Source organism: Branchiostoma floridae, chromosome 5 (genome assembly GCF_000003815.2).
Source record: "Branchiostoma floridae strain S238N-H82 chromosome 5, Bfl_VNyyK, whole genome shotgun sequence".
In the NCBI taxonomy this organism is placed as follows: domain Eukaryota; kingdom Metazoa; phylum Chordata; class Leptocardii; order Amphioxiformes; family Branchiostomatidae; genus Branchiostoma; species Branchiostoma floridae.
The window spans coordinates 25,360,238-25,385,678 of record NC_049983.1 but is presented as its reverse complement, the minus strand read 5'-3'; the positions used below and the strand labels follow the sequence as shown (position 1 = coordinate 25,385,678).

The window sequence follows — 25,441 nt, the reverse complement described above, 5'->3', positions numbered from 1 at the left end:
TTAAGGTGAAGGAGGGGTGTGCACTCCGTTCGCCACCCTCTCGTCTACTGGCGCACTAAGGCATACAGGGACAGAACTATGTGCCACGTAAGACGGCCTCAGCAGATGCAGGTTTATTATTTGGAGTTTCCGTCTCCTAGGAGGACTTCCGACCAAGGATGTGAGGGGTTCCTCCTACCCCCGATCGCGCAACTCGTGTGTCATGGCGGGTGCGTCATGCCCGAACATGCCCCTAAGGCTTGTCTCGGCCACAAAGCCCCGCCAAGGCCACTAGCCGAAGCTAGAACCTTGAACCTTGAACGTGGACATCTTTGAGATGCCGAAGCTAGATACTCATTTAAACCTGAGTTAAGTGAGGAAAGTCGTGTAAAGTGCCTTTCCCAAGGGCACAAGATCGGTGACACAGCAGTCGGATTCGAACCCGCCACCTCTCGGTTTCGAGCCGAATGCTTGTCATACAGTACAGCAAAATGATGAATTTTGTGTTTTTTTGCCATTATTTTTACCCCCCCAAAAAAACATTTTGGCTCCTGTACCCTGTTTTTCCAACTAAATAATCTGAAATTCTGAAACTTTTTGGCAATTTACAAAGACACGTCATCTTTTAACATTTGCTGCACCTCACTACAAAAAACTTTTGAGTATAACTTTATATCACTTTTCTTATTACTAAATATGGGTAATAACATATACGGGAATCAATAGAATATCTCTTACTTTGTGGGGGTTACAGGCGTCTAGGAGGTCATTTGCCTGTAATGCCTAATAGGGAACAGGAGCCAGAAATGTACTTTGGGTAAAACAATGACCCAAAAGTACAACATTAAGCGTTTTGTTGCACTGTATGCAAAAACGGGCTATAAAAGCCATTTCCAAGGCGCTCCTATACCAAATTTTTACCGGTTATTTACTTGGAAAACCAAGGAACAGGAGCGAAAATGATTTTGGGAAAAAAGAATGGCAAAAAGTTCAAAATAAAGCATTTTGTTGTACTGTATGCAAAACATGTTATTGAATCCATGTGCGCATACATGTATGTTCAGGGCATTGCTATACCGAATTCCAGGTCATTCAGTTGTAAAACCAGGGTATGGGACCCAAAAATGTACTTTTTTTTTGGAAAAAAATAAACCAAAAATCACAAAATTAAGCATTTTGTTTGAACAGTATGCCAAAATGGTTATTGAATCTATGTGCGCATGTGTCCAGGGCATTCCTATACCAAATTTCAGGGCATTCGGTTGTAAAACCACTGGGTACAGGGGCCAAAAATGTACTTTTTGGGCCGAAAATGCCAAAAAAAGTCACCAAATTCAGCATTTTGTTCTATTACATGGCAAACCAGTTATCAATCCATGTGTGTACTTGTCCAGGACATTCCTATACCAAATTTCAGGTCATTTGGTTGCAATACCAGGGTGCTTGGGCCAAAATATACATTTTTTGGTCTAAAAATGACGAAAAAAACTCAATAAAATCATTTTAAAGGCAATTATAAAAAAATCTAGAACAACCCTGCTTTTATAAGTGATAGGTAAGTTCCTCTGCTACATAACATGAAACTGAAATTCATTTTGGGTAAGCTATGACTGTTTTTCCAGGAATAATTCTATGGTTACGATTTTCTTGAAATGGAAATATTGGTTTACTCTCGGGGCCACCACGGTTCGATACGTAAAAGGCCCAAACTTTTTTTTACATATGATGTATACAAAGGTTCAAACTATAACTGTGCCAAAAATCAAGCAAATTGATTTGCCTGTAAATGAGCTAATGGTCAATAAAAATGGTCAAAAAATTGATTTTTGTCAATTTTGGAAATTCACGAAAACACATCATTTTCAAACATCTGCTGCACCTCACTACAAAAACATTTTGAGCATCACTATATATCATTTTTTTCATTAGAATATGGGTAATAACATATCCGAGAATCAATAAAATATCAGTTAATTTGTGGGGGCTACAGGAGTCCAAAGGAGGCCTATTTCGGACGCGACCAAGGCCTTCCCTTGCTGAAAATCCGCCATTTTGAAAAATGGCCGTTGCCATGGCAACCGGTGACCGCAGATCTAAAACTTTGCCATTTTTGTAGGTTTGGACCAAGGCCCTACCACCACACAAAATTTAAGGAAAATCGATTTTTTGAGTTTGGCCAACTTTTTCTGATTTTGCTTGGTTTTTACAGACATCAGCTCTTAACCTTCGTGGCCACTTTAATTTCATAGTGAAGGAAAGTTTTTGGCAAACCTTTTTTATTCACGCACTCAAGTCAGTTTTGGAGTTCCAAGAGGATGTAATTCATATGATCAAATGAACGTGGCCTAATTTTCACAAGAAAGTAATTATGATAAATGAAAATGGGTGTGCAAGTGTGGCCATATAGATGCTCGAAAAACTGATAAGATGGCCACCCTTAAATAAAACAAATTATGTATCATGTACAATACATCATGTATAAAATACGTCATGTACATCATGTAAGACAAATATCCGATAGTAGCAATATGGCAAGCATAAATTAACTAAAGATAGACAAAAAATACTTAAGAATGATTGACACAAAAGTTAAAGCAGAAAACAACGTTGCACAACATGATAGATATAAGCATGAAAGTTCATCTGTGTTGGTAGAATGCATTATGCAGAAAGTTTAGCAATTTCCACGATAGATATAAATTCTTTGTATATAAACAAAACGAGCCAACAATCTAACAGAGGAAACTATAAGAAGCATCAATTAAACCTGCTTATTTCTTATGTATATATCCACAAATATATGCCACTTACTTAATGATACATATTTTCTAAGACCTTCAAGGAAGATCGGGTATGTGTCAATTTGTCTTTTGTGATCTTTGTCAATGATTTTATTTCTTCAATTGTAAAATGAACTGAGAATGTGAAGTGTTTCCTAACCTATTTCACCTGTACCATAGCATTATCTCACGTTTATTTCAAGCATCACTTCGCACCCCATGTTATGGTAAATGAGTGCAATCTTCGGGTGCAATGTTTGTACAATCATAATTTTGGAAGATATTTAGTGTCCTGGATAAAAACGTTGTCAATACATACACAGGATTTCGTTGCGATAATGCAATTGATGTGGCGTCATTAGGCACTACATGTGCAAAAACACTATGTCTACATAACTTTGATACCATGCAGACATCTATAACGTTATATGTCTGTGTTGGAAAGATCTGAATGCATGAGGATGTATCAACCATCATTTTTGTACGTTCTGTATGTAGCAGGTTGGAAGTCAAAGGATGAGATCACCACGGCAATAACTCAGATGATTTTGGAAAAGGGATTGTGATACAAGAATCAGTTATTACTCAAATATGTGAAGCATTTTAGCAATCATTTTATGTGTGCTTTTCTAATAAATGTTGAAAACATCATTTCACCAGAGTTCCACGACCTCATACCTTCGCTAAATATTTACTTTTTCTAGTGACGTATCATTAGAAATTCTTATTGATCATGCAAATAAGGTCCTCATTTGCAAATTGAATTGCCTTAGTTGATCATCTTCTCTACCCAAATAGTACAATTGTTCGTAGTATAAAAATGTTAGCAACGAAGGCTGTTGTCGTGTTTCCCCATAAAGTATGTACACGTGGCCCTGACTTGCATGATATATGTCTAATAGTGTTCACATTTAGTTAGCTTCGTAATGCCGCAAGTATAAAATTCCCATCATTGACCACTATGGAATTATATTATTTCTTATCAATTATTTAAATAAGATACTTCTACAACTGATATCTATAGGCAGCCCTCTCCTACATATGTGACAAGTTTGAAAGTTCAATCAAGGGGTATTCACATGGATTAAGAGGGGGTGTCCGTACAACTTCTCTTTGTTCGTCTGTAATTCTGACCCGCCCAGCCAGGAGGCAAACATCACTTTCTGACTGGCACCCGGGTCAGACGACAAAATGGCGCCCTAGCAACGTGGGTAGCAACGGGTCCTTGCGCGGCGGGAGATCCCGTGTCGGCTGGCTGGATCGGGTGACAGGCAGTGTTGATGATACACCGTACAGGCTGTAGGGGTAAGCAAAGAGGTTAAAAAAGAAAAGAAAAACGTCCTTGGGTTAAGGGTGTCTGCGAACACGAGGTTTCTTCGGAGGAGTTTGCCAACGTGATTTAAGCTGCGCAAGACCTTGATGAAGACATATTTTATTGACCATCTTGCTCGGCGTAAGATTGTGAATGTACTATTAAGCCACTACATCAGTAGAGATAATTATGATGTTTGAATGTCAGAACAACTTTTCCCCAAGAGTTTGAAAAATAAGATTCCTGTTCTCCGTTGTAGAAAAAGGACCTATTTACTTCGACTTCATGTTTCATCAAAATTCAAATCAAAGAGAGCACCATGATCATAAGCCAGATTATGTTAACCTTTTTCGAGGTTGTATATAATTTTATAATTTGCAATGTATATCAGTTGATTATACATTCTCCCCAAACTAGATTCCATGAGAGCGAACCAATCAACGCACTGAGTGCTGCTATTGTTTTCTTTTTGGTTGCAAAAATAACTTAATTAGTCACGTCGCAAACCGCACACTGCGCATGCTCCAAGTGACGTCAGCTCAGAACCCAGACGCTAATGAGGCGGGCCAGGCGATCTGACCGCACCCACAGCAGGAGCTCGAGTCAGACGGTCTGATTTTCCATCCAACAAAACCTGCTGACCTGTCCGGGACGCATCTACCGGTGAAACGGGTTGGTGTGACTTTTGGTTCTAATTGGACTACTTATAGTACACATAACTGCAACGTTGTATGGCTGATAACTGCATCAAACGATCAGTATTATTTCGGAGGAGGAGGGGTATCTATTCTTGTTCTCTTCGTGATTAGGACATTGATAGGTTGAGTATCTCTTAGTGAACACATTGATATAGAATATGGTGCACTCTGCGATTCCTGAAGGGTGTGGACAATTTCATAGCTGTTTGATTCGAAGATGTCTGGATAGGCGGTGTCAATGTTTGTGTCGAAACACAACTAGCAAGCGACACAATGTACACTACATAACAGGCTAAAAATCCGTACTTTAATAGGTTCATTCATAGGTGCAAGTTTTCATTTGTCTTCTATCTTACTATGAGTTATACAGAGAAAGATGATGTGTCAGAAACAAAATCTACTGTATAAAGATTTCCAAAAGGCAGATTAGTCTACCAATGGTTCGGCACATGTGTTAGATCAAGCCGACGTCTGCTTTCAACATTAGAACAGCTATTGATTACTGCTTGCAGAGTAAAAGATGAATATTAAACAATTCAATCTTTTGGTAGTGTTAGGCTCTAAAATAGAATACATACCCCTTTGGGTAGAACGGTGTAGACCGCCGAATTTTGCAGCTGTTTTGAAAAGCATTTGTTTCCCAAAAGTACTTATTTTGTCACCTTACGAGCCGGAGTCAGACGGTCTGATTTTCCAAAAACAATACCTGCTGACCTGTCCGGGACACTACCGGAGAAACTGGTTGGTTTGCCTTTTGGTTTTTAATCGGACTACTTATCGAACACGTAACTGCAACGTTGTATGGTAAAAAAAAAGATATTTGAGGCTGCCATCGAGCAGGCCGACAACATCTGTCAACAAAACTGCATCAACGATCAGTATTATTTCTTCGGAGAAGGAGGGGGATCTATTTTTGTTCTCTTCGTGTTTAAGACATTGCTATGTTGAGCGTCTCTCAGTGAACGCATTGATATAGTGTTAATATGGTGCACTCTGTGGTTCCAGAAGGGTTTGAAGAATTTCATAACTGTTTGATTCGCAAGTGTCTGGATAGGCGGTTTCCATATCTGTCCTCTTAGTCTCAGTTACACCGAGATAGATGAAGTGTCAAAATAAATCTACTGTATAAAGATTTCGAAAAGGCAGATTAGTCTACCAATGGTTCGGCACATGTGTTAGATCAAGCCGACGCCTGCTTTCAACATTAGAACAGCTACTGATTTTTTTTTCTTATTGCTAACCGATTGTAGCTCATAAAGACCATTGCTTTCTTTGAAATCTGGGATCCCTCTCCCCCTGTGCATGTTGATTTGATTATAGGAATGAGATGTTCTGGGAACCCCAAAACCGATGCGAGCGTGCGAATAAAAACGTTTTGCCCCCCGAAAGGGAATATCATACAAAACGTAAAAGTGTGACTGAGAAGACAGCAAAGCACACAAAGTGCAAAAAAGATTCGTTTCTTTTCTTCAGAATTCGTTGAGCGATCTGTCAAATTTGAGGTCGCAGACTGAGAGCTGAAAAAGGAATATCGGTAGATGTCAGTTATGCAAATGTGGACCTGATTTACATAACTACAAAATACTATAATTCATTGGTGGTGAAAGATGGGAAATTCATTCTTCTGGTTGTTGAGTAAAGTTAAACATGATTAAACATATATCAATCAAATTATTGGATCATTAACACAATCCATCTGCAAATGCTACCATAACCTTCTTTATTAATATGAGATTTTCATACTTTGAACAAGTTGTTTTTGTCTGGATCTCTGTCTTCGCACCTGTGAATCAAGATCATTTTTATTGATTAGTCTGACATTTGGCACGTCTGTCTTTAATGTGGCATCAAGCACCTTGGCAACACCGTAAACACATTGACTACTTTACGTAGGATTGTGTCCTTCAAACTGTTTTTAAAATATGGTTGGGGGACCAGGCACTAAGTAATAACCGCAAAGCTAAAGGGACCAAAATCAAATTAGCTGTACAACAGTATATATTATTGTTAAGAAGTGATTGTAGGATGTAGGAAATTGACAGCCTTCTTTTGGGAAGAAATCTTATTATACAAATTCTATTTGTCCTGGATGTTCTATAATGAGACTTCCCTACATGTAACAGATGTAATTTATGGTAGGTGGAACATAAAATAATGGCCTTTTGTGCATGAATAATAAGAAAATGCCATAATCCTTTAGTGGTGAATGATGAGAATTTAGTACTTATGACATGTGTTAGAAAGTTAAAGATAACCAAAATGTGTATACATCTCTTCTTGCGGAAGCAAAATGTGGTTTTAGTTCCGTGACACTACATAACATATTGTATCTCCTTTTTTTCTTTCAGAAAGGACGTGTAATTAACTGAACAGATGGCTGCTTCTTCTTTTCATCATTTTGAGGGAAATCGGAACAAGTGTTGGTCGTAGCATTTCATCACACTGTACAACGATTCTCTCTTCTATAGGTAAAATGGCTTACATGCTAAAAAAACTACTGGTCCTTTTGCTGGTTGGTCCCGGTTGGTCCTGGTGGCTCTGGAATGAAAATGAACCAACCACGCCCTGCAGCAACAGATGTCCATCAGACTGTGACTGCAGCAACAGAGGTCTCATCAGTGTTCCCCAGCATCTACCCACAAGTATCACTAGCCTTAAGTTAGAGGACAATGCCATCACAAGCCTGTCTTCGTCTGACCTCTCCAGGTACAAGTGTTTAAAAGGACTATATATGAATAGAAATCAGATATCTATTGTGCAGCCTGGAGCATTTTCAGATCTTGTACACCTGACATATGTACACCTTGATTCCAACCAGCTAAAAAGCATTCAGTCCGGTACATTCTCAAATATACCTAAGCTCAAAGAATTGTTCCTGCGCCACAACCATCTATCTAGCATTCCGCCTGGAGCATTCTCAAATCTACCCAGTCTTGAAAGTTTGGACCTTTTAGGCAACGGCCTGACCCACATTCAGCCTGGCGCACTCTCAAAGCTACCCATGCTGAAGCGATTGTACTTGCATGTCAATAACCTAACTAAAATCCCTCCGGATTTATTCTCCAATCTACAGCAGCTCCGAACGTTGGCCCTGAACTCAAATCAGATAACTAACATTGATTCTGATTTGTTCTCAAAGATGCCCCTGCTCCAGGATTTATATATAGGGGATAACCATATAACTGAAATTCAACCTGGAACCTTTTCAAATCTCCCAAGTCTACAGAGCTTATCCCTGATATGTAATCAAATGACAACCATTCAACCTGGCACATTCCAAAACCTACCCAGACTTGCTACTTTATATCTGCAGGACAACCCCTGGCAGTGTGACTGTAGGATGATTCCATTCAAGTCTCATTTTTTGGAAAGCGAAATTATTTGTGAGGAACCCGGAAAGTTCCGAGGGCTAAAGCTTCAACTTATAGAGCTCGGAAATTTGATGTGTGAAAAACCGAACATTGTGGGTTTCCAAAGATGCAAAGATGTCACACTGTTCAGTGGAAATGCGCTTCATTTAATCTGTAAGGCTTCAGGGATTCCTAAACCAGACATTACGGTCATTCTTCCATCTGGCCGCAACGCAACTGCTGGGTCAGATGGGCGAGTAACTGTGAGTGAGAATGGTAGCATCGTTGTAAGAGATATTACTGCAACAGATGCAGGTTTGTACGTTTGCATGGCATCAAATTATGCTGGTTCTTCATTTGCGACACTGTCTGTTGAGATTAGAATGCCAACACCGATAATACCAATAACCTCAGACAGCCCCATTGGCACAGGCTCAACAATTGCCCCAACAAGCCCCATTGGCTTCGCACCTTCTACTCTGTCTGCTGATGGTATAACAACAACTACAACACTTAGCAGTACAGACGGCCCTGTTGCTACAGGCTCAGTACTTACCCCAACAAGCCCTATCGGCGCCGCACCTTACACATTGTACGCTGATAGGCAAATTCCATCAGCCATATCATCACCAACACGACTTAGCAGTGCAAACAGATTTGCAGTCACAAGCCTTATATTTTCCACGCTGCCTGAAGACCCAATCTCTTTGAGGTTTCAGAGGGTCAAGAATAATACATCAGTTTTGGGGGACAATCTACGTTTGGTCTGTGAAGCTTCAGGAATCCCCTCACCGAACTTTACGGTTATTCTCCCATCTGGCCACAACACAAGCGCTGACGAGTCGAATGGGAGAGTAATTGTAGAGGTGAATGGTACAACTTTTACCATTACTGTAACAGATGTTACTGTGGCAGATGCTGGTCTGTACAGCTGCATTGTAGCGACTCCAGTTGGATCTGCATCTGCCACACTAACTGTTGACATCAAAGGCCCGTCTTCACCTTCCCCCAAACTTATTACTTCGTCAGCATCCTTGCCATCTGGAAAGACAGAAAGCAATGCTGATCCGGTGGTCTTCTCCCTGTCAGTTGGCTTAGGTACATTTTTCGCAATCCTGATTATATTTGGCGCTGCTTTAGTTCTGTTTCAACGTAGGACCCAAAAGTCCCATTTGGCCCCTGCACCCAATGGGCACTTGGGGGGTACATCGCCAACCCTTGGCAACACCTACTGCCCCACAAGTACAGGTAAAAACGACCAGGATATCATATATGAGAATAGTGATGAAGCCGATACAAACGAACAAGCTAACATAACATTAAGTGACAATGAAAGAGAAACAGGTACAATCCAGAAAGCACACAAGGTAGCAAGTTCTCCCTTTGAAGAGGCTGAATGTCCAAAAGCAGGAAGTCGAAATGAATCAGATTGTTCAGCCCAGGCAGTGATAGTTCACCAGCCCTTTACGTATGAAAATACTGACGAGGAGACTGTAGTTGGTGCTGAAGATGAGCACGTGTATGTCAATGATGATGAGAAAACAGCAGCTGATGCCTCTCAGGCTATCAATCAGTATGGCTGTGAGGAGGTAGTTCCTACTTACGAGTTTAACCGTGTGGTTGGTTGTGAGGCTGAGACAGATGTAAGCACATGTGTTTTATCTCCCCGTATCTATGGAAATAACAGTGATGAAGCAATGACTACTGTCTCGCCAGCCATGTACAATGATAACAGTAAACAGGCAAAATCTGCAGTTTCTCATATTATCCACGGAAATTATGGCGATGGTGATGATGCAGTAGTATCTACCCCTTCTCGGTTCACCCGTGAGTCTGGCAATGAGGCTGAGGCAGTAGCATATGCTTCTTCCCAATTTATATATGAGAATGTCAAGGGAGAAGAAGCGTTTGAAGCCTCACCTGTCATTTACAATGATAGCGGTAAACAGGCAAAATCTGCAGAAGCTCATGTCGTCTATGAAAATGACGATGGGAGTCCAGCAGATGATGCTCCTCGGTTTGGCTGTCACAGTTAAGATTTCTAGTGTGTGTTGGAGTCAACTATGTTGTCAGGAAAGTATACCAATTTGACAACTTTGCCAAGACTTCAGTGTAAGCATAAGAAATCTTTAACTAGTGTCTGTAGAAGTCAATTAAAGTAAAGATTTCCTGTGTCTGTAGAAGTTAAATTTGTCCGTGGTTGTTATCTGTAGACGTCTGCTTTATTGTCCGAAAATTTGACATTTTTTTACAACTTTGCCAACACTTCCATGTTAATATAAAGGACTTTACAAAACGTCTTTGTACATAGATTTTTCTTCAAACTTTCCATCAAAACAAGAATGTCTACATGATTAAGCTTGTTTTAAGTTTCTATGTACATGTAAGATCAATCAATAATGATAGGCTGAAATATGTAAACATCCCGTCTTGTATCAGTCAAAGAAAGGGCATGTCACCCCGCACCCCCGGTGTGGTTTAACCCTGTACGTCGACTAACTTACCTACTAGAGCTAAAGAGGCTTATTTATTTGCTTGTCTATTTACACAAGAAATAATACAATGACTAAAGAACATAGATGGTAATAGTACAGTAGTGCAAGGATGGCCAATCTAGCAATGACCTATTAACAATAAATCCAATTAAGTATCATATAGAAGTACGTATTGAATTAGAAATATAAACATGTAAGAAAAATATGAACTATTATAAGCATAATAATCCTAATTTAACTAAAGATAGACAATATGCTTGAACACAAAAGTTACATAGCAGAAAGCAACTTTACACAACATGGGATATATTCGTCATGTAAGCAAAGATTCAGTCCATTCTGTCAAAATTATATTGAAGATGAATTTCACTTCATAATGTGATGGTCTAGATGCGCTATTTTACGTAATGATTTATTCACATTTCTAACACCATTAATGACAATGACAATGAATGACAATGACAATGACAATGAAGTTTATTGCATATTCATGCCCCATTGGGGCTAAATGCAGTCAGTTTGGTACATAGTATGTAATCGGAAAGCTATACATATATATTACAGTTTACATGCTTCTTCTCTCTTCTTAAAACATGCGTGGACGAGCTTACAGAGTTTTTCCAGTATATCGTAGTTAGATGATGACATAAGGTATTTGAACAGATTTTCCTTCGTCAGGTGCGCATATTTTTTATCTATATGTGTAGCATTAGCGAATGCATTTCGCAGATCTTTGTACAGCGAACACTCTAGGACAAAGTGTACTTCGTTTTCTACATACATGAAACTCTTATCGCAAAATATACATAGTCTATCATCAGGAGGAGTTCGGTTATATCTACCAGCTTCAATTTCCAGTGGATGATCGCTTATCCTTAGTTCTTAATGCAAAAATAGGCAAATATATAAAGGACTGCTGATTAGCCTACTCCATTGTAACCTTGTACCAAAGAATTATATTATAATAGCACTTATTATTATGTTAACTAGGATGTTAAGCTTCATTCTATACCTCTATCTTGTACTTTTGTAATAGTTGTTGCCATACATTGTACCATGTACAATTGTCGTGCAATGAAGTTCTCTCCTCTTTATAACAAAAACAAAATAAAGTCAACAATTTAACAGAGAATCACTATAGGGAGTATCAATTAAAAAACATGAAACTAACTTAATGAATAATCTTCTTGTATCATTTATATACCTTTTACTATTCCTTTTTGATTGAATAAAACATGTTTATAGACAAGTTTGTGTGCAAGTTGCTTGATAGAACACACTTTCTTAAACCTTCATATCTATGATCTCTCAACCTAAGGAAATTATTTTCGGGGGTATGAAATTCCCATTATTTATCACTGTGTAATTATAGCATTTTCTCATGGGTTATGCAAATGATGTCTTTATTTGCATAATTCATATCTATAGACATTACTCTCTTACTCCGCTACATATATGACAAGTTTGAGTGTCCTATTATGGAATGCAGAGGATTTTCCTCATTAATAATTCAAAATAGTTGTTTATTTGCACTACAAGTATCTTATGATGTGCATCATAATTTAAACTAAATCTACCTTCCAACAATCATTTAGATCGGTCAACACGTTCTTGCGTTACTTTCCTCTAAACTTTGAAACGAAATCAGCCCGTGCAGTTTTAAAAAAAGACGCCAGGGGTATAAAACTTAAATCTGGTGGTTGGTTCTGTCACGGCCTGCTTAAAACATCACATATGGCATAAAAATCGCACGACGATCGCACGACGTTTGTGACCACGCCCTAAGAGCCTAAGAGACAGAAACACAGGAAGCGGCTTTTCCTCCCTCGCTCACCACCCACTCGGTACCCTGCCTTGCACAAAGCACTCTTCCGACCTGCCCTGGGCTTGAGCAGCAACATGAGACACCGTCATCCACCAACAGTAACTGATATGAAGCCCGTCTTAAATTTGGGCCGTTCCAAATATTAAAAAAAATAAATGTGGAGGGGGGGGATTTTCCAACTGCTACAACCCCCCTTTTGAATTTCCTCCGATAGCTCGACCCCCCTTTAATTTCATCCCCCTTTCGACCCCCTTTTATTTCAGACGAGTTCCAAATGCCTCTACTCCCCTTTTATTTCACCCTACTAACCTTACCCCCTCTTCATTTCCATTCTACTGCCTTGACTTTGCAGTATAGTAACTAAAAAAGCGGCGTAGAAAACCCAAATCCAGACTTATCTCGATCCCCCGTTTGAAAAAATCCAAATCCAAAGTTTCCTTGACACCCCTATTGTAAAAGCCGACCTCGTCATCAGCTCCCCCAACCCCACATTTATTAATGGAACGGCCCAATGTTCGATAACGATTCACTGTTGACGACATCCCAGAGAGATATCTATGCTGGCAGTTTGGTAAAGTTTGGACACAATTTTTGATGTGAATATTTGCATCAATGTTTCGGTAGTGTTTATCACACAGTTTATAAAGTCGTACAGAAGTTGCAACAATCATGCATTCTCGTAGACGTAGACTAATTGCGTCTGTTGACAATTGAAGAAAACAAAAATTTACTGGTTATGTTGTACCAGGTGCCTTACTTCAAAAGGCAACATGGCAAGTCTATATGCTTGTGGGTCACAGTCAGCCACCTGGGAGTGTGTATTGTGGAGGGTGTATTGGGGAATTCTGGGATAGATCCTTATCCTCATAGGCTTAAGATTTTGTCTTCAATTTTGATTTATAGACTTTCAAGGCGGTGTATGTTGCACCCCTTATTTATGTTTCTTTCTTAGTTTACTCCTCGCAATAGGCTTAAGGTATATACTATTGGTTTCATATAGGGTTATTTTTTCCATACAAATGTACCCTGTTTTGTGTTATATTTCGAAAATGATGGCCTTTAATTTGTTTTATAAGTATGGTAGATGGGGATATCTCCCATGTTGGTGTTCTCGCTATAGCAACAGAGACTCAGTTCTAAACATTTGTTTTGGCAATAGGTTTGGCTCATTGTCTTCGAATGAGGATTCTTGTGTGTCTCTAAGAAAATAAACCACTCTCTTTAACTTGATCTAGCGCCAGCCATCATCAATAAAAAACTAGCACCCCTCTCTCCTACACTCTTCATGGTGAAAAATTTGGCCAAATAGGGTCAAATAAGCTATGATGGGTTTTCATTCAATCTTTGCAGTCTATCCAGCTAGCACTCCCGCGGTAGAACAGTTCACTGCCAGGTCAATTAACTCCTATAGTCTTTTATACCTAACTTGGTCAAATTCTCCTATTACTATTCGGCCAGGCTGGGTTCTGGTAGAGACTAGGGTCGGCCTCTGATTGGTGGTTGCCCGTAGCGACCGTAAGCCACGCCTACACGCGACGAAGCGCGGGTAAAAAAACATCAACACTTGGCCCGAACTGATCCCTGACACCCTATCCGTCCGCCAGGCGGCCTCAGTATGCCCGCGCGTGTTTATGTTGACGTGATCCCGACATCCACACTGCCGACAGGTGACTCGCTCCTTTGTTCTCTGCCGCACAGGTATACCAGGGGAACACCTCTCACCGCCGCCACCCCCACCCCCGTCTCCAAGGCGCGCGGCCCTACGGTACACATGTTTACTACCACCTTTATACCGACCCAAGTCAGACCGCATGGAAGGAAAAGGGGAGATGTTTTGTAAAATTTAGTACTGTGGATGCTCCGTAGGCCTACTGGGTACTGAGAGAGTCCTACCCATAGAGACGCCCCCTGTCTACGACAGGTGTCGTACAACGGTAGAACACCTGTTCCGTGTGTAAACACTGCCCGTGGTGTTTATAACCCGGCTGGCCGTGGTGACGGGGGCGCAGTAGGGACGTGTGGGACGTGACTGCAGGAGTGTAAAAACACAACTGCGACGATGTCCAGAAAACGGAGGACCATCCCGATCAGAGGTACACTTCACCTTACCGTGATTCTATCTTCTCGTTTGTTACCTGTTTGTATATTCAAACTGTATGTTAGGGTAAATATCTCGATCTGGTAGCGCTAAGGATTTTACCGGCGGAGATCGCGATCAGAGACTGTTCAGAGACATCGTAATCAAGATCTCTGTCGGCACAATCGACGATTCTACGGGTTGACATAGCCTCTGATTACGGTCTCTACCGGTAAAGGGTCACCTCGTTAGATCTCAATCAGTACCCTGATATTCTGTTTTCAAAGCTACCTTCTAGAATAGGTTACTCGGTGCAATACGAAGTACATGTATCCTGTTCAAGAATCATAACAAATACATCCACTCTCAGAATTTGCACGCAGTGTCGTTTCACATCCCACCACAAAAGTGAATTGTTTCAGGGATACTGTAGTTGTCGGCTGGTATATGAATTTATATATATTATTACTCAAATACTGACTAACCGAGTTAGCACATTATAATCCAAACATAAAACCCTCAACCTTGAAGTGAACGGTGTTTTTTTCTTGATGTTAGATAGGTATCTTTTAGCTTCTAATCTTGACGTGAGCCAATTTAAGAAACGTTTCATCCGTACCCATATTCATATTTCCCTACAACTACTGGACTTGCTATTGAATATTTCATGGCTGAATATTACACGGTTGTATTGAAGAATACATTGACACCGATGTCTCGCTTTGTTCTTCTCGTGTTGAATCCGACTTGCAAACAATGACCCACCGAGCTTGCCGGGTTCTGGGTCCCAATTCTGCCAGTCAATGGTATTTCTGCTTTATCTGCATGGCCTGTACTTCGCTGATAATAGCATAAAGATACAAGAAAGGTATGTCTCCGAACAAGAAACACCTGTTCCGCCATACCTTCCACTGTATTTAAAAAAAATCTTTAATAGATGAAAGGCCTTTAATATAATATATCATGTTCTTCTTTATATTGACAAAACGTGGTACTATCCGATTTGCGCTACTAATAGAAAAATATAGACCAAAAGGAAACGTATTACGTGTTACGTATTCTTTGGTACGAGTGTCCAGTCAGAACGACGCGCCGCTAATTATGGCATCTTCACGTGTGTAATTTCTTACACCTCAGTGGTTTACAAAGACAAGACATTAACGGTAAGGCAGGCTGGTTTTCTTAAGACATCGTTGCTAAGAGACGGGTCTTTCTCTTGACCCTACCGTGTTGTTAAAACAGATTTGTAACGGACGACTTGCCTTCAGTACAAAGCGTGTGACCGGTAGTGACTCGCAGTACGTGTTATATAGGGCTAGTGACAACAATGAGGAACGGTCCATTTCCGTATTGGGTCATCATATGTGACAATTTGTGAGCACGAAAACGTAGTAATCGCAAAACATCATACAATCTTTATTGACACGACAAAAGTACAGCGACTTTCGTAAGGTCTACATGTATAACAACTACTCACAGTACAACTAAACACATATATATGGATATCTATAGGTATGGATACATACGGGCCTAGCATGTCATTTACACTATTGGTTCTACGGTATAAACAATCGTGGATATATTTACCTACTTGTACACAGTGAGGATTATCGCCTCCCAGAATGTAGTTAAGTTTATCTATCGAACAGAGAGTAGCACATTCATTAGAGCAAGCGGAAAGTAATGTGAACAGCTCTGTGCGTTTATCATTATATCGAGAACAATCCATAACAAAGTGGCGTTCGTCTTCGATCTCATTTGGGCAGAATGGACAAAACCTCATCATATATATAACCTACAATATAGCAACAATACCACATGCGTATGATACTGTTATCCATTCTTTCGGAACTTAAAGGGACGTAACGTTAAGTAAAATGGAAGTCACTTGTTCGAGGAGGTTCGTCAAGCAAGTTAGAGGGAAAGGGCTAGAAATCCCTTGCTTTAAACCTATATCTTACTGCAGAAATAGCAAGTACAGTTGCTGCCATATGTACCACTAGGTACCATAAGGTGGATAACAAATTCAAACTTTAAGCTAAAGGTACTACCCTATCGTATGGCCATTTCATCATTTTTTTCAAAAGATACAAATAGCAACCAGCTGTTCAGATTTAACTCATAAATAGGTCATACGTAGGGCTATGGGGCTTATAATCAAAATAATTGAACTGCATTGTTACTGGCCTTATAGCAAAGTTATGGAAACATTTAGTCAAAAACAGGTGTCGAGTCCGATTACACACTGGACATGTCATTATTGTTTTTGTTCTGTTCTGTTTTCTACAACGGGATTTGAACCACCAACCCTTTGATCCTGAGGCGGAATTTCTAACCGCCAGACACGTTAAGGTGGTACATTCGTATCTCACTGCACTCGGGGCAACGGTGCGGCATTGCGGGGTTATTTCACTGCGGCACTGGTGTGTGATTCTATAATTTAGATATTGCGTAATACGTACATGTAAGACTTAGAAGACAACAAAATACACAAAACGTAAGAAAATTTTTATCAATGAGATGCGTTGAGTATCTTTCGAACCCCGCAGTGCCGCACCGGTGCCCCATGTGCTGTGAGATACCACCTTTAGTGTTCTATTATCTCTTCCGGGACTTGAACCCCCAACCCTTCGATCGAGAGGCGGAATTTCTCACCGCTAGACACGTTACTGTGCCATAGACTATTCCATATGCACCCGTCTGTAGACACATCAACATGAAACAGTCGCTCGGGCGACGGTCTGGGATTACTGAGTCGACAGATTCGGGTCAGAAGTGAAATATTATCATCTGGGACGGACGGGATGACAAAGGAAAGCTTGGATGTCAACAGAGCTGTCCTAGTCAATGAGAGATTCGGCTAAATAAGAGATACCTGAACTCAATATTCGCCCATTGTTGCAAACCATGTTCCCTTCGGGTTGATACAAAAATGCAAACAGTAACAAACTTCTACCGCATTATTATCTGAGATGGACGGGAAGACAAAGGGAAACCTGGGTGTCACCAAAGCTATCCTAGCCACGGACAGCTTCGGCTAAAAAAGAGATACCTTAAAGTCAACACCGTTCATTGTTTCAAACTATGTTCCATTCGGGTTGATACAGAAATGCAAACAGTAACACATTTTGATGATGGAAGGGATGACAAAAGCAAACCGGGATGTCAACAGAGCTGTCCTAGCCACGGACAGTTCGGCTAAATAAGAGATACCTGAACTCAACACCGGCTTTTGTTGTAGACTATGTTACCTATGGGTTGATACAGAAACGGAAGCAGTAACACATTCTACCGCATTATCATGTGACACAGACGGGAAGACAAAGGAAAGCCGGGATGTCAACAGAGCTGGCCTATCCACGGACAGATTTGGCTAAATAAGAGATACCTTATATTCAACACTGTCCATTGTTTCAAACTATGTCATTTTCGGGTTGATACAGACAGGCAAACAGTAATGAATTCCACCGCATTACCATCTGAGATCGACGGGAAGACAAAAGCAAACCGGGATGTCAACAGAGATGTCCTAGCCACGGACAGCTTCGGCTAAAGAAGAGATACCTTAAAATCAACACCGTTCATTGTTTCAAACTATGTTCCATTCGGGTTGATACAGAAATGCAAACAGTAACAAATTTTGATGATGGAAGGGATGACAAAAGCAAACCGGGACGTCAACAGAGCTGTCCTAGTCACGGACAGCTTCGGCAACATAAGAGATACCTAAAACGAACACCGCCCTTTGTTTCAATCCGTGTCATCTGCGGGTTGATACAGAAACGCAAATAGTAGCAAACAAAGCTAAAAATAGGTCAGGCGTTGTTTATAGCCATCTCTGTGGTACTGGGACTGTGTTGCCGTCGATCTAGCCTAGTCTAGGTCAACTCCCTAAAGTCAATAAACAAACACAATAAAGCAAAAGAAGATGACTACATCTTTTTTTTCTTAAGCCATTAAAAACTCACAAAATTATATAAAATCTCGGTCTGTCTTTTTATATATCTACCTACCTATCTAGTTATCCATCTAACTGTCTATCCACGTATCTTTCTTAATATCTATGGCATCTATGTCTACTAGTACTAGTGTGTATCAATCAATCTCTCTATATATATACATATATATATATATTTATATACATATATCTATCTATCTATACATATGTATAGAAATACTCTTTAAAATGTTACGTGAAACTTTATTTCACACCCAGTAGATAAACGCGTCTTATTGCACTGCACGCAAAGCCTAACCAATGCTCCATTCCCTCCCCCTGCCCCAGGCCTGTACTCCCTGCCGTCCGACCCGCTGACGTTAGAACAGAAGCTGCTGTTGCACCGGTACCGGAAAGAGCTGGTCACGGAACTGTTCACAGCACCGCCTTCCCGACTGTTTCACTATCTCATCGGTAAAGGAGCGCTCACGCTACCTGACGTGCGGGTCATCAAGGCTGACAAGGTTTGTTTGTTTGTTTGTTTGTTGTATCACCGAGCTGTTCACAGCACCACCTTCCAGGCTGTTCCACTATTTCATCGGCAAGGGTGCGCTAAAGGTGTACTCTTACTGCACTTGCGTGAAGCTTGCGTCAATGCATATGGTTCGAAAGATACTCAACGAATTTCAGAGATAAAGAACGAATTTTCTTACTTTTGTGTATTTTGTCGTCTTCAGTCATACTTTTGCGCGTTACGCAATATCTAAATCCAAAAAAATCGGAGGAAATAACAAAACAGTGACGCAGTGAACGAACCCCTCAGTGACGCAAGCATGTGCAGTGAGAGTGAACCTTTACGCTACCCGACGTGCAGGTCATCAAGGCTGACAAGGTGTGTTTGTTTGTTTGTTTATCTGTTTATTTATTTACCTGTTTGCATGGTAAAGAAACAGATCTTCTGTGGTACACCAGTGGTTAAAAAGTTTAACTAAGGGATAGATGAGACGATGAATCCACACGTATAGTGTTATCTTTGGTCCTGTCCTTGGTGCTGACCATGTTTTCCCCTTTACTTCCAGCTGAAGGAGACGGCCGTGAACAAGGCGTTCCTGAAGCGGCTGGCGGCGAAGGGTGAGCGGGGCTTCCTGGCGTTCTGCGACGGGCTCAGATCACGGCACGGGGCCTGGCAGGGCTACCTGGCCGAACTGTTAGACGGACACGTCATGTCTATGGTGGGGGATGGTGCGTAGGGTTGTTTGTTTTTGTTTGTGCTGATGATTTATGCCATATCATGGCTATCAGAGCCAAGACTCCATTTTCTGTGTTGTTACTAATGGTGTGTTTTTATCAGGCTTGCTAAAGAAATAAGACTTATGTCATTTCTGGAACTTGTTTCCTAAGAAAATAAAACAAATGAATGATCATTTCTACGAAAGAACGTTACCAGATATGGAAGGGTTCGATAAAAAAAAGTGAGCTTTCTTTAATTTCTGGCATTTTTAAAGAATCAGAATGCCAACTCCAACCATGTTCTCTACGTTAAAACCAAGCTATATGGAGGCTGTCTGGTTTCTGCTTCTTTGAGGTTTGATCAGGAGGGGCTGATGCCAAATGAAAGAGATTAACTAAGACAAATTGACATTTCTAGTAGTCTCCAAGCAAACCCTACGGTGCCTTAAAAATAGTATCAAAGCTGGCAAGGCACCAGGTGCCCGTTTGACTCCCTTAGCCGGCTATCTCCCTTTGGCCGGCTATACTCCATTGGCAGCTTTGATACTATCTCTAAGGCACCGTTGGGTCTACTTGGAGACTAATTTCTAGTACGTATTTCTCTAGAACATGAAGCAAATTCCTAACCATAAAAACCATAAAGACTCCAACCATATTTTTATATTTCTCATTAGTCTAGAACTGTAGTAGACAAAGACAAGACTACACTCAAGTACAAAATAATGTATACTACAGCGCCACAGAAAGCTAACGTTATATAAGAATAAACAAAGACGAGCTTAAGCAAATTTCTCAAACAAAGGTAAAATACATCAAATACTAATTAGCTAAACCAAATCAAACTAACACAGGCAACAGAAGGGTGTACAAAGTATTACAGAAATATGTTTACTTCATCCTACCCTAGGAGGTCTGCCACCATACCCGGCCATGTTTGTACTGTACCCAGCCCCACAAAGCGCCATGTTGACCCACGACACGGTGACGTCATTCCCGCCTTTTGTCAGTCAGGGTATCTTGTTACAGAACACAGAGGTTTCGTTACACGAACCTGTCATGCTCGGGCGCGCGTGTAAACAACTCTCTTATACTTTACAAATAAACAACAGGGAAAGAAACAATGTTCGTGAGTGACACTCTAAGCCATTTTGCCCACCTTTGTGTAATTGGGTTAGATTCAGGGACACGTGTACTTGTATATAAGTTGTAGGAAAAGTATTGAGTGGCACTTTAAACACTGAAATGTCTGAATGTAAAGTTTACATTCGTTTGTAAGGTTTGTAATGCACGCTCTTTGCTTGAGTTGTGAGGGGGGTGTAGGGTTTGCATGCAGCTGTATTCAAAGTGATCCAATTTTGAAATCTTTTCATCGCCGCCGCTATATAGCAACGGCTTGCTGACAAGGTTATGTTTTGAGGGTTTTTGCTGGTTTGGCTGTGAATTTGCTTTTTTCTGGCCGTGAAGTCTTGCAAACTAGCGTTTACTATGGCTCGGTACACAACGATGGGCTTGCTGCTGTTGGCTCCCAGTTTGAAAATGATGCATTTTCTGCCGTATTCACCAAGAAAACTAGTTAGGACATGTGCAATCACTCTGTTTTTGCTTAAAACTTTGTAGATGGCCAGATCTTGTTGCAAGGAACATAAAACATCTTAGAATTTAGATTTAACACCTTCCATGTAAGACTTGTGGATCTTTCAAGTACTAGTATCATTCTTTTGCCATTGTTGTATAGAAGGCATGTGGATAATGTCACAGTAATAGTAACACACTAACATTATCCAATGGCAATCTCTGTTCCAGATTTCCTTCAGCTGTTGAAGGTGGTTTCCCTCAACATCGTCCAATACCTTCCACAAGGCTGGACGCGATTGGTCAGGCTTCTCGGCGTCACACCAAGAGAGCTGGAGACGTGCAAGCGCCAGAACAAGTTGCGGACGCACCAGGTACTGCACCTGTGTAACTAGAGTTCCACGACCCCATACATTCGCCATTGGTATAAACGTTTTCGAATGACATATCCAAAGTATTTCCAATTGTTAATGCAAAGGTCCTCATATTTGCTTAAATTGTCACAGTTCATCATCTTCTCTACCCATGTCATGAACAAAGTTGTCCCCTGCAATACCAAAAAAGCCACCAGAGAGCCAAATATTAGTCTGTTAATTTGTTTATATATGTATTTACTGTTTGCAGGTTCTGTATGCGCTGACGCTACGGGTGGGGCGCACGTGAATTTGTTTTTTTTTTTTACTGTACCCAGGTACTCCACGCCCTGACGCTGTGGGTGGGGGCGCGGGTAGACCAGGGTCCTGGGTTGTTTGTTTATTTGTTTGTTTATTAACTGTTCCAGGTACTACACGCCCTAACGCTATGGGTGGGGGCGCGGGTAGACCAAGATGATCTCATCAAACAGCTGATGTCGGCGCTGAAGAGAATACGTTGCGGGAAAGTCGCCGGTAAGCAACGTGTACTCGATACAGATAAAAACTTGACTCATAGTTTCATGAGGGCTTAAATCCATAATAACGACCCTAAACGTACTGTAGCAAAGGTTTCTTACAAGACCAATATGTGATCACCTGTTTGCGTTTCAACTTCCTCACGACAATACTCAAGTTTGTTTGCCTTGGGAATTGGACAGACAGAGACATTCTAACCTCACGCATTCCCACCATACCTGGTGCACAGTCTGTACGCAGACCTGAAGCAGAAGTACCAGGATAATAAGAAACAAACAGACGCACACAGACACAAAGACACACTAACAAACACATCTGTTCCTACCAGACCTCGTGCAGAGCCTGTACTCAGACCTGAAGCAGAAGTACCAGGATGAGGAGGAGGCTGAGCGCGTCATCAGACAGCTTGAGGAGGACCGGGAGCTGGACCAGGACCCGGGGTACCAGGGGGAGGGGGGCGAGCAGCCCCGGGTGGGGGAGGGCGAGATCCAGCCTTGCGTCAGGTACAGCTACGGCTCGACATACTTCAGCTCGAGAGGTGAGACATCACACGTCTTCTTTTTTTATTCATCTATAAATCTCGGTAACGAAAGATGGATCATCCCTTCAGCCCAAATATTAGCAATTTTACGGTTCCGAGTACGCATGTGCAGCGATAGGAATTGTGGGTAATATGTCAAAGGTGAAGGGACGTCTTAGTTAGTGTAATAATGTCCAGACACGATTTGTGTATGTGTCAGGAGTTTTTACCTGTGACATATCACCCATAATCCTTGTCGCTGCACAAGCATACTCGGAAATTCAAGTTTCTAGTGTAATAGCTGACTTTAGTGTACCTGTTTCTTTGTCTTCACAGGCATGAATCCCACCAGAGACCTACAGGAAAGTCGGAGAAGCCGGCGAGACAAGTTAAGAACGATCGAAGCGGCGACGCACGCGGAGGAGATGGGGAAGATGATGTACCGGCCGGAGTCAGGGAAGCTGAGCGACAGGAGATCGTCTGACGGCGACAGCGGGCTGGGCAGGGAACGAGATGTCAGCTCTCGTGCCTCGAGTTCCGCGCGGTCGCTAAGAGACGGGTCGGAGTCTCGCACGACGTCTGAGGGCCGGCTGTCCAGCCCGAACGGTTCGGACCCGGTGGTCAGCGGGAACGGCTCGCCGGCTAGGATCAGCCCAGAGGCCGTGTCGTTACTAAAGCTGGGGAACATTCAGGAACAGGAGGAGGACGAGCATGAGGAAAAACTGGCACTGAATATGGGTGCTTAGGACAGCGAACAGGTTTCTCATCAAATAAAAAAACTGGCACTGAATATGGGTGCTTAGGACAGCGAACATGTTTCTTATCAAACCGACAAAAAAATGGCACTGAATATGGGCACGTAGGACTGCTGATACGTTTCTCACTATACAGAAAAAACTGGCACGAAATATGGGTGCGTGGGCCAGCAAAAAGGTTTATCATCGAACAAGAAAACTGGCACTGAATATGGGAGCGTAGGACAGCAAATACGTTTTCAACTCAAAGTGATCAAGCAGAAAAAAATGCCACTGGGACTGTGAATCTGGGTAAAATTGAAAGCGATAAAAACGCTGGGTATTCTAGTCTATGAGATTTGGACAGATACGGCCGTTAATATGAATCCTTACGTAGTTATAGTTGTCGCAAAATAATAAGGTATGGCTATTTTGCTTTGGATAGGTCTAGTCCGTCTGTCACTTTATGTGTGTCCGCGCGCGTGGTATCAAATTGTACATTCACCGAGAGCATAGCCATAGGTAGTGGAAGATTTAAAGTCACAGTCTTGTTTGGGTTTTCGAAAACTAAAAACAGGGTTGTACATGAAGATGATAATAATGTCAACAACAGCATGATAAGACAAGCGCAAGTGTAGCGTTGTTGGTTATGTCCTTTACCGTTATACAATTTAAATCCATGACAAATTTTGTGCCAACGTTGTTGCTCTAGAGATCTGTTGTGATATGGTACGTTATATAACAAGGGAAAATTGTTGCACATTTACAGAAATCAAACATAACATGTTCATCGTCCTCAAACAAATTTAAACCAAAATTATCTAATGGACGATGAACTAATTTGATTGCTTGATTATTATTGTATCTAAAATAGCACAGTATTAGAATCGTTACAGTGGTGACATTTGTATGGAATCCGTTTTATAATTTCTACATGATTGTACATAAATCACACACTGCATGTTACTTTCACAAATGTCTTATGTAAAATTGAAAATAAATAATCAAACAAATTGCGTGTATCTCACTTGCAATTATCGTTTCTTTGAATACCTACAAGTAAAAAGAAAAAAAAATTTCTTGAAGATAAAACGTTTTTCTTTTGTAAGAATATATGATCTTAATTAAATACTAGCTAAAATTTTATCCCAACTTAGTGAACGGTATAGAAGAAAAGTGAAACAACACAACTGAAAACAAGCTGCAGCGTAGTATGTTCTATGCGTTTTGATGTCTTTACGTTATAGTTTGCGCTCCCTGGTTTGGGAATGTGACCGTAGCCAGCTCAGGGCGCAGCCCGCCGTACGTGCTTTTGGTCCGTACGTTTTTTTGGGAGGACACGTCCGCCACGTTTTTCTGAAAACGTGGGGAACGACTGGCAAGACCAGTGAGAGAGTCATATCATATGCTATTGCAAAATGTCCCGTAATCATAATACTCTGCCATCAGGGTAACAGACTTTTATTGGGCAAATCATTACATGCTCTCAGATCTGTCCTGAATGTAGTCCGATAATGTTTTACAATGAAGTGGCAGTCTAATTTCCTGAAAAGGTCATACCGGAAGTGTTTGTGAACAAAAAATCAATGGTTTTCAGGTTCACGTTACGTCTCAACGCACGTTACTCGCACGGTTGCGCAAGGTGTAAGTACGCAAAGACTGGCCTTGAGCGGTTGTGAGTAACCTGCAGTGAGTGCAATAAGCTCAAGTGGAAATTGTACCCAGGCTAGGCTCTTTGATAAGAAGTTTATTTGCAAGTTCGTGCCCGAGGGCTAATTGCAAGTACATAGTATAAACAAAGTAGATACATTATACAAGTAACAATGGCTATTTCTAAACGGGTTTGGTTTGACTTCTTTTCTGGAAGCAGAGGGAGACGAAAAGCCCCACTTTTTCTAAAATTTGAGGGTTCCGCGATTTCAAGAGAAAATTGGTTTTCTGTTCGTCTGTCAATGTGGGGAAGTTGGGATAAGTCTTTGTGGCTTCTCCAAACAGGGTGATTCTTTCGATTTTTGGAAATAAAATGTGTTTCGTCTCCCACT

At 41.1% G+C, this 25,441-nt stretch overlaps 3 protein-coding genes across 3 annotated transcripts in view; all 3 read left to right on the top strand.

Moving 5' to 3' along the window:
• The window catches only part of LOC118416364 (leucine-rich repeat-containing protein 15-like), a 21,844-nt gene extending 14,714 nt beyond the window's left edge, over positions 1-7,130 (top strand). Inside the window, exon 2 of the mRNA XM_035821457.1 lies at positions 7,118-7,130. Within this exon, the coding sequence (XP_035677350.1) occupies positions 7,118-7,130 (13 nt within the window). The remainder of the gene's footprint in view (positions 1-7,117) is intronic.
• A 6,911-nt stretch (positions 7,131-14,041) lies between these two features.
• LOC118415848 lies at positions 14,042-22,391 on the top strand. Its single transcript, XM_035820704.1, has 5 exons — positions 14,042-14,532; positions 18,802-18,977; positions 19,533-19,695; positions 21,487-21,629; positions 22,037-22,391. The coding sequence occupies exons 1-5, from the start codon at positions 14,499-14,501 to the stop codon at positions 22,199-22,201; spliced, it is 681 nt and encodes a 226-aa protein (XP_035676597.1). The 5' UTR covers positions 14,042-14,498; the 3' UTR covers positions 22,202-22,391.
• Positions 22,392-22,478: 87 nt separating this feature from the next.
• On the top strand, positions 22,479-23,480 carry LOC118415855. Its single transcript, XM_035820713.1, has 2 exons — positions 22,479-22,683; positions 23,002-23,480. Exon 2 carries the CDS (start codon positions 23,004-23,006, stop codon positions 23,409-23,411), a length of 408 nt encoding a protein of 135 aa, XP_035676606.1. The 5' UTR covers positions 22,479-22,683; positions 23,002-23,003; the 3' UTR covers positions 23,412-23,480.
• The last annotated feature ends 1,961 nt before the right edge of the window (positions 23,481-25,441 follow it).

Coding starts and splice junctions, on each gene's coding strand:
- LOC118415855 (XM_035820713.1), top strand. CDS start 23,004: ATGAATCCCACCAGAGACCTACAGGAAAGTCGGAGAAGCCGGCGAGAC.
- LOC118415848 (XM_035820704.1), top strand. CDS start 14,499: ATGTCCAGAAAACGGAGGACCATCCCGATCAGAG. Junction 14,533..18,801: donor GAGGACCATCCCGATCAGAG/GTACACTTCACC, acceptor CCCCTGCCCCAG/GCCTGTACTCCCTGCCGTCC. Junction 19,696..21,486: donor CATGTCTATGGTGGGGGATG/GTGCGTAGGGTT, acceptor TCTCTGTTCCAG/ATTTCCTTCAGCTGTTGAAG.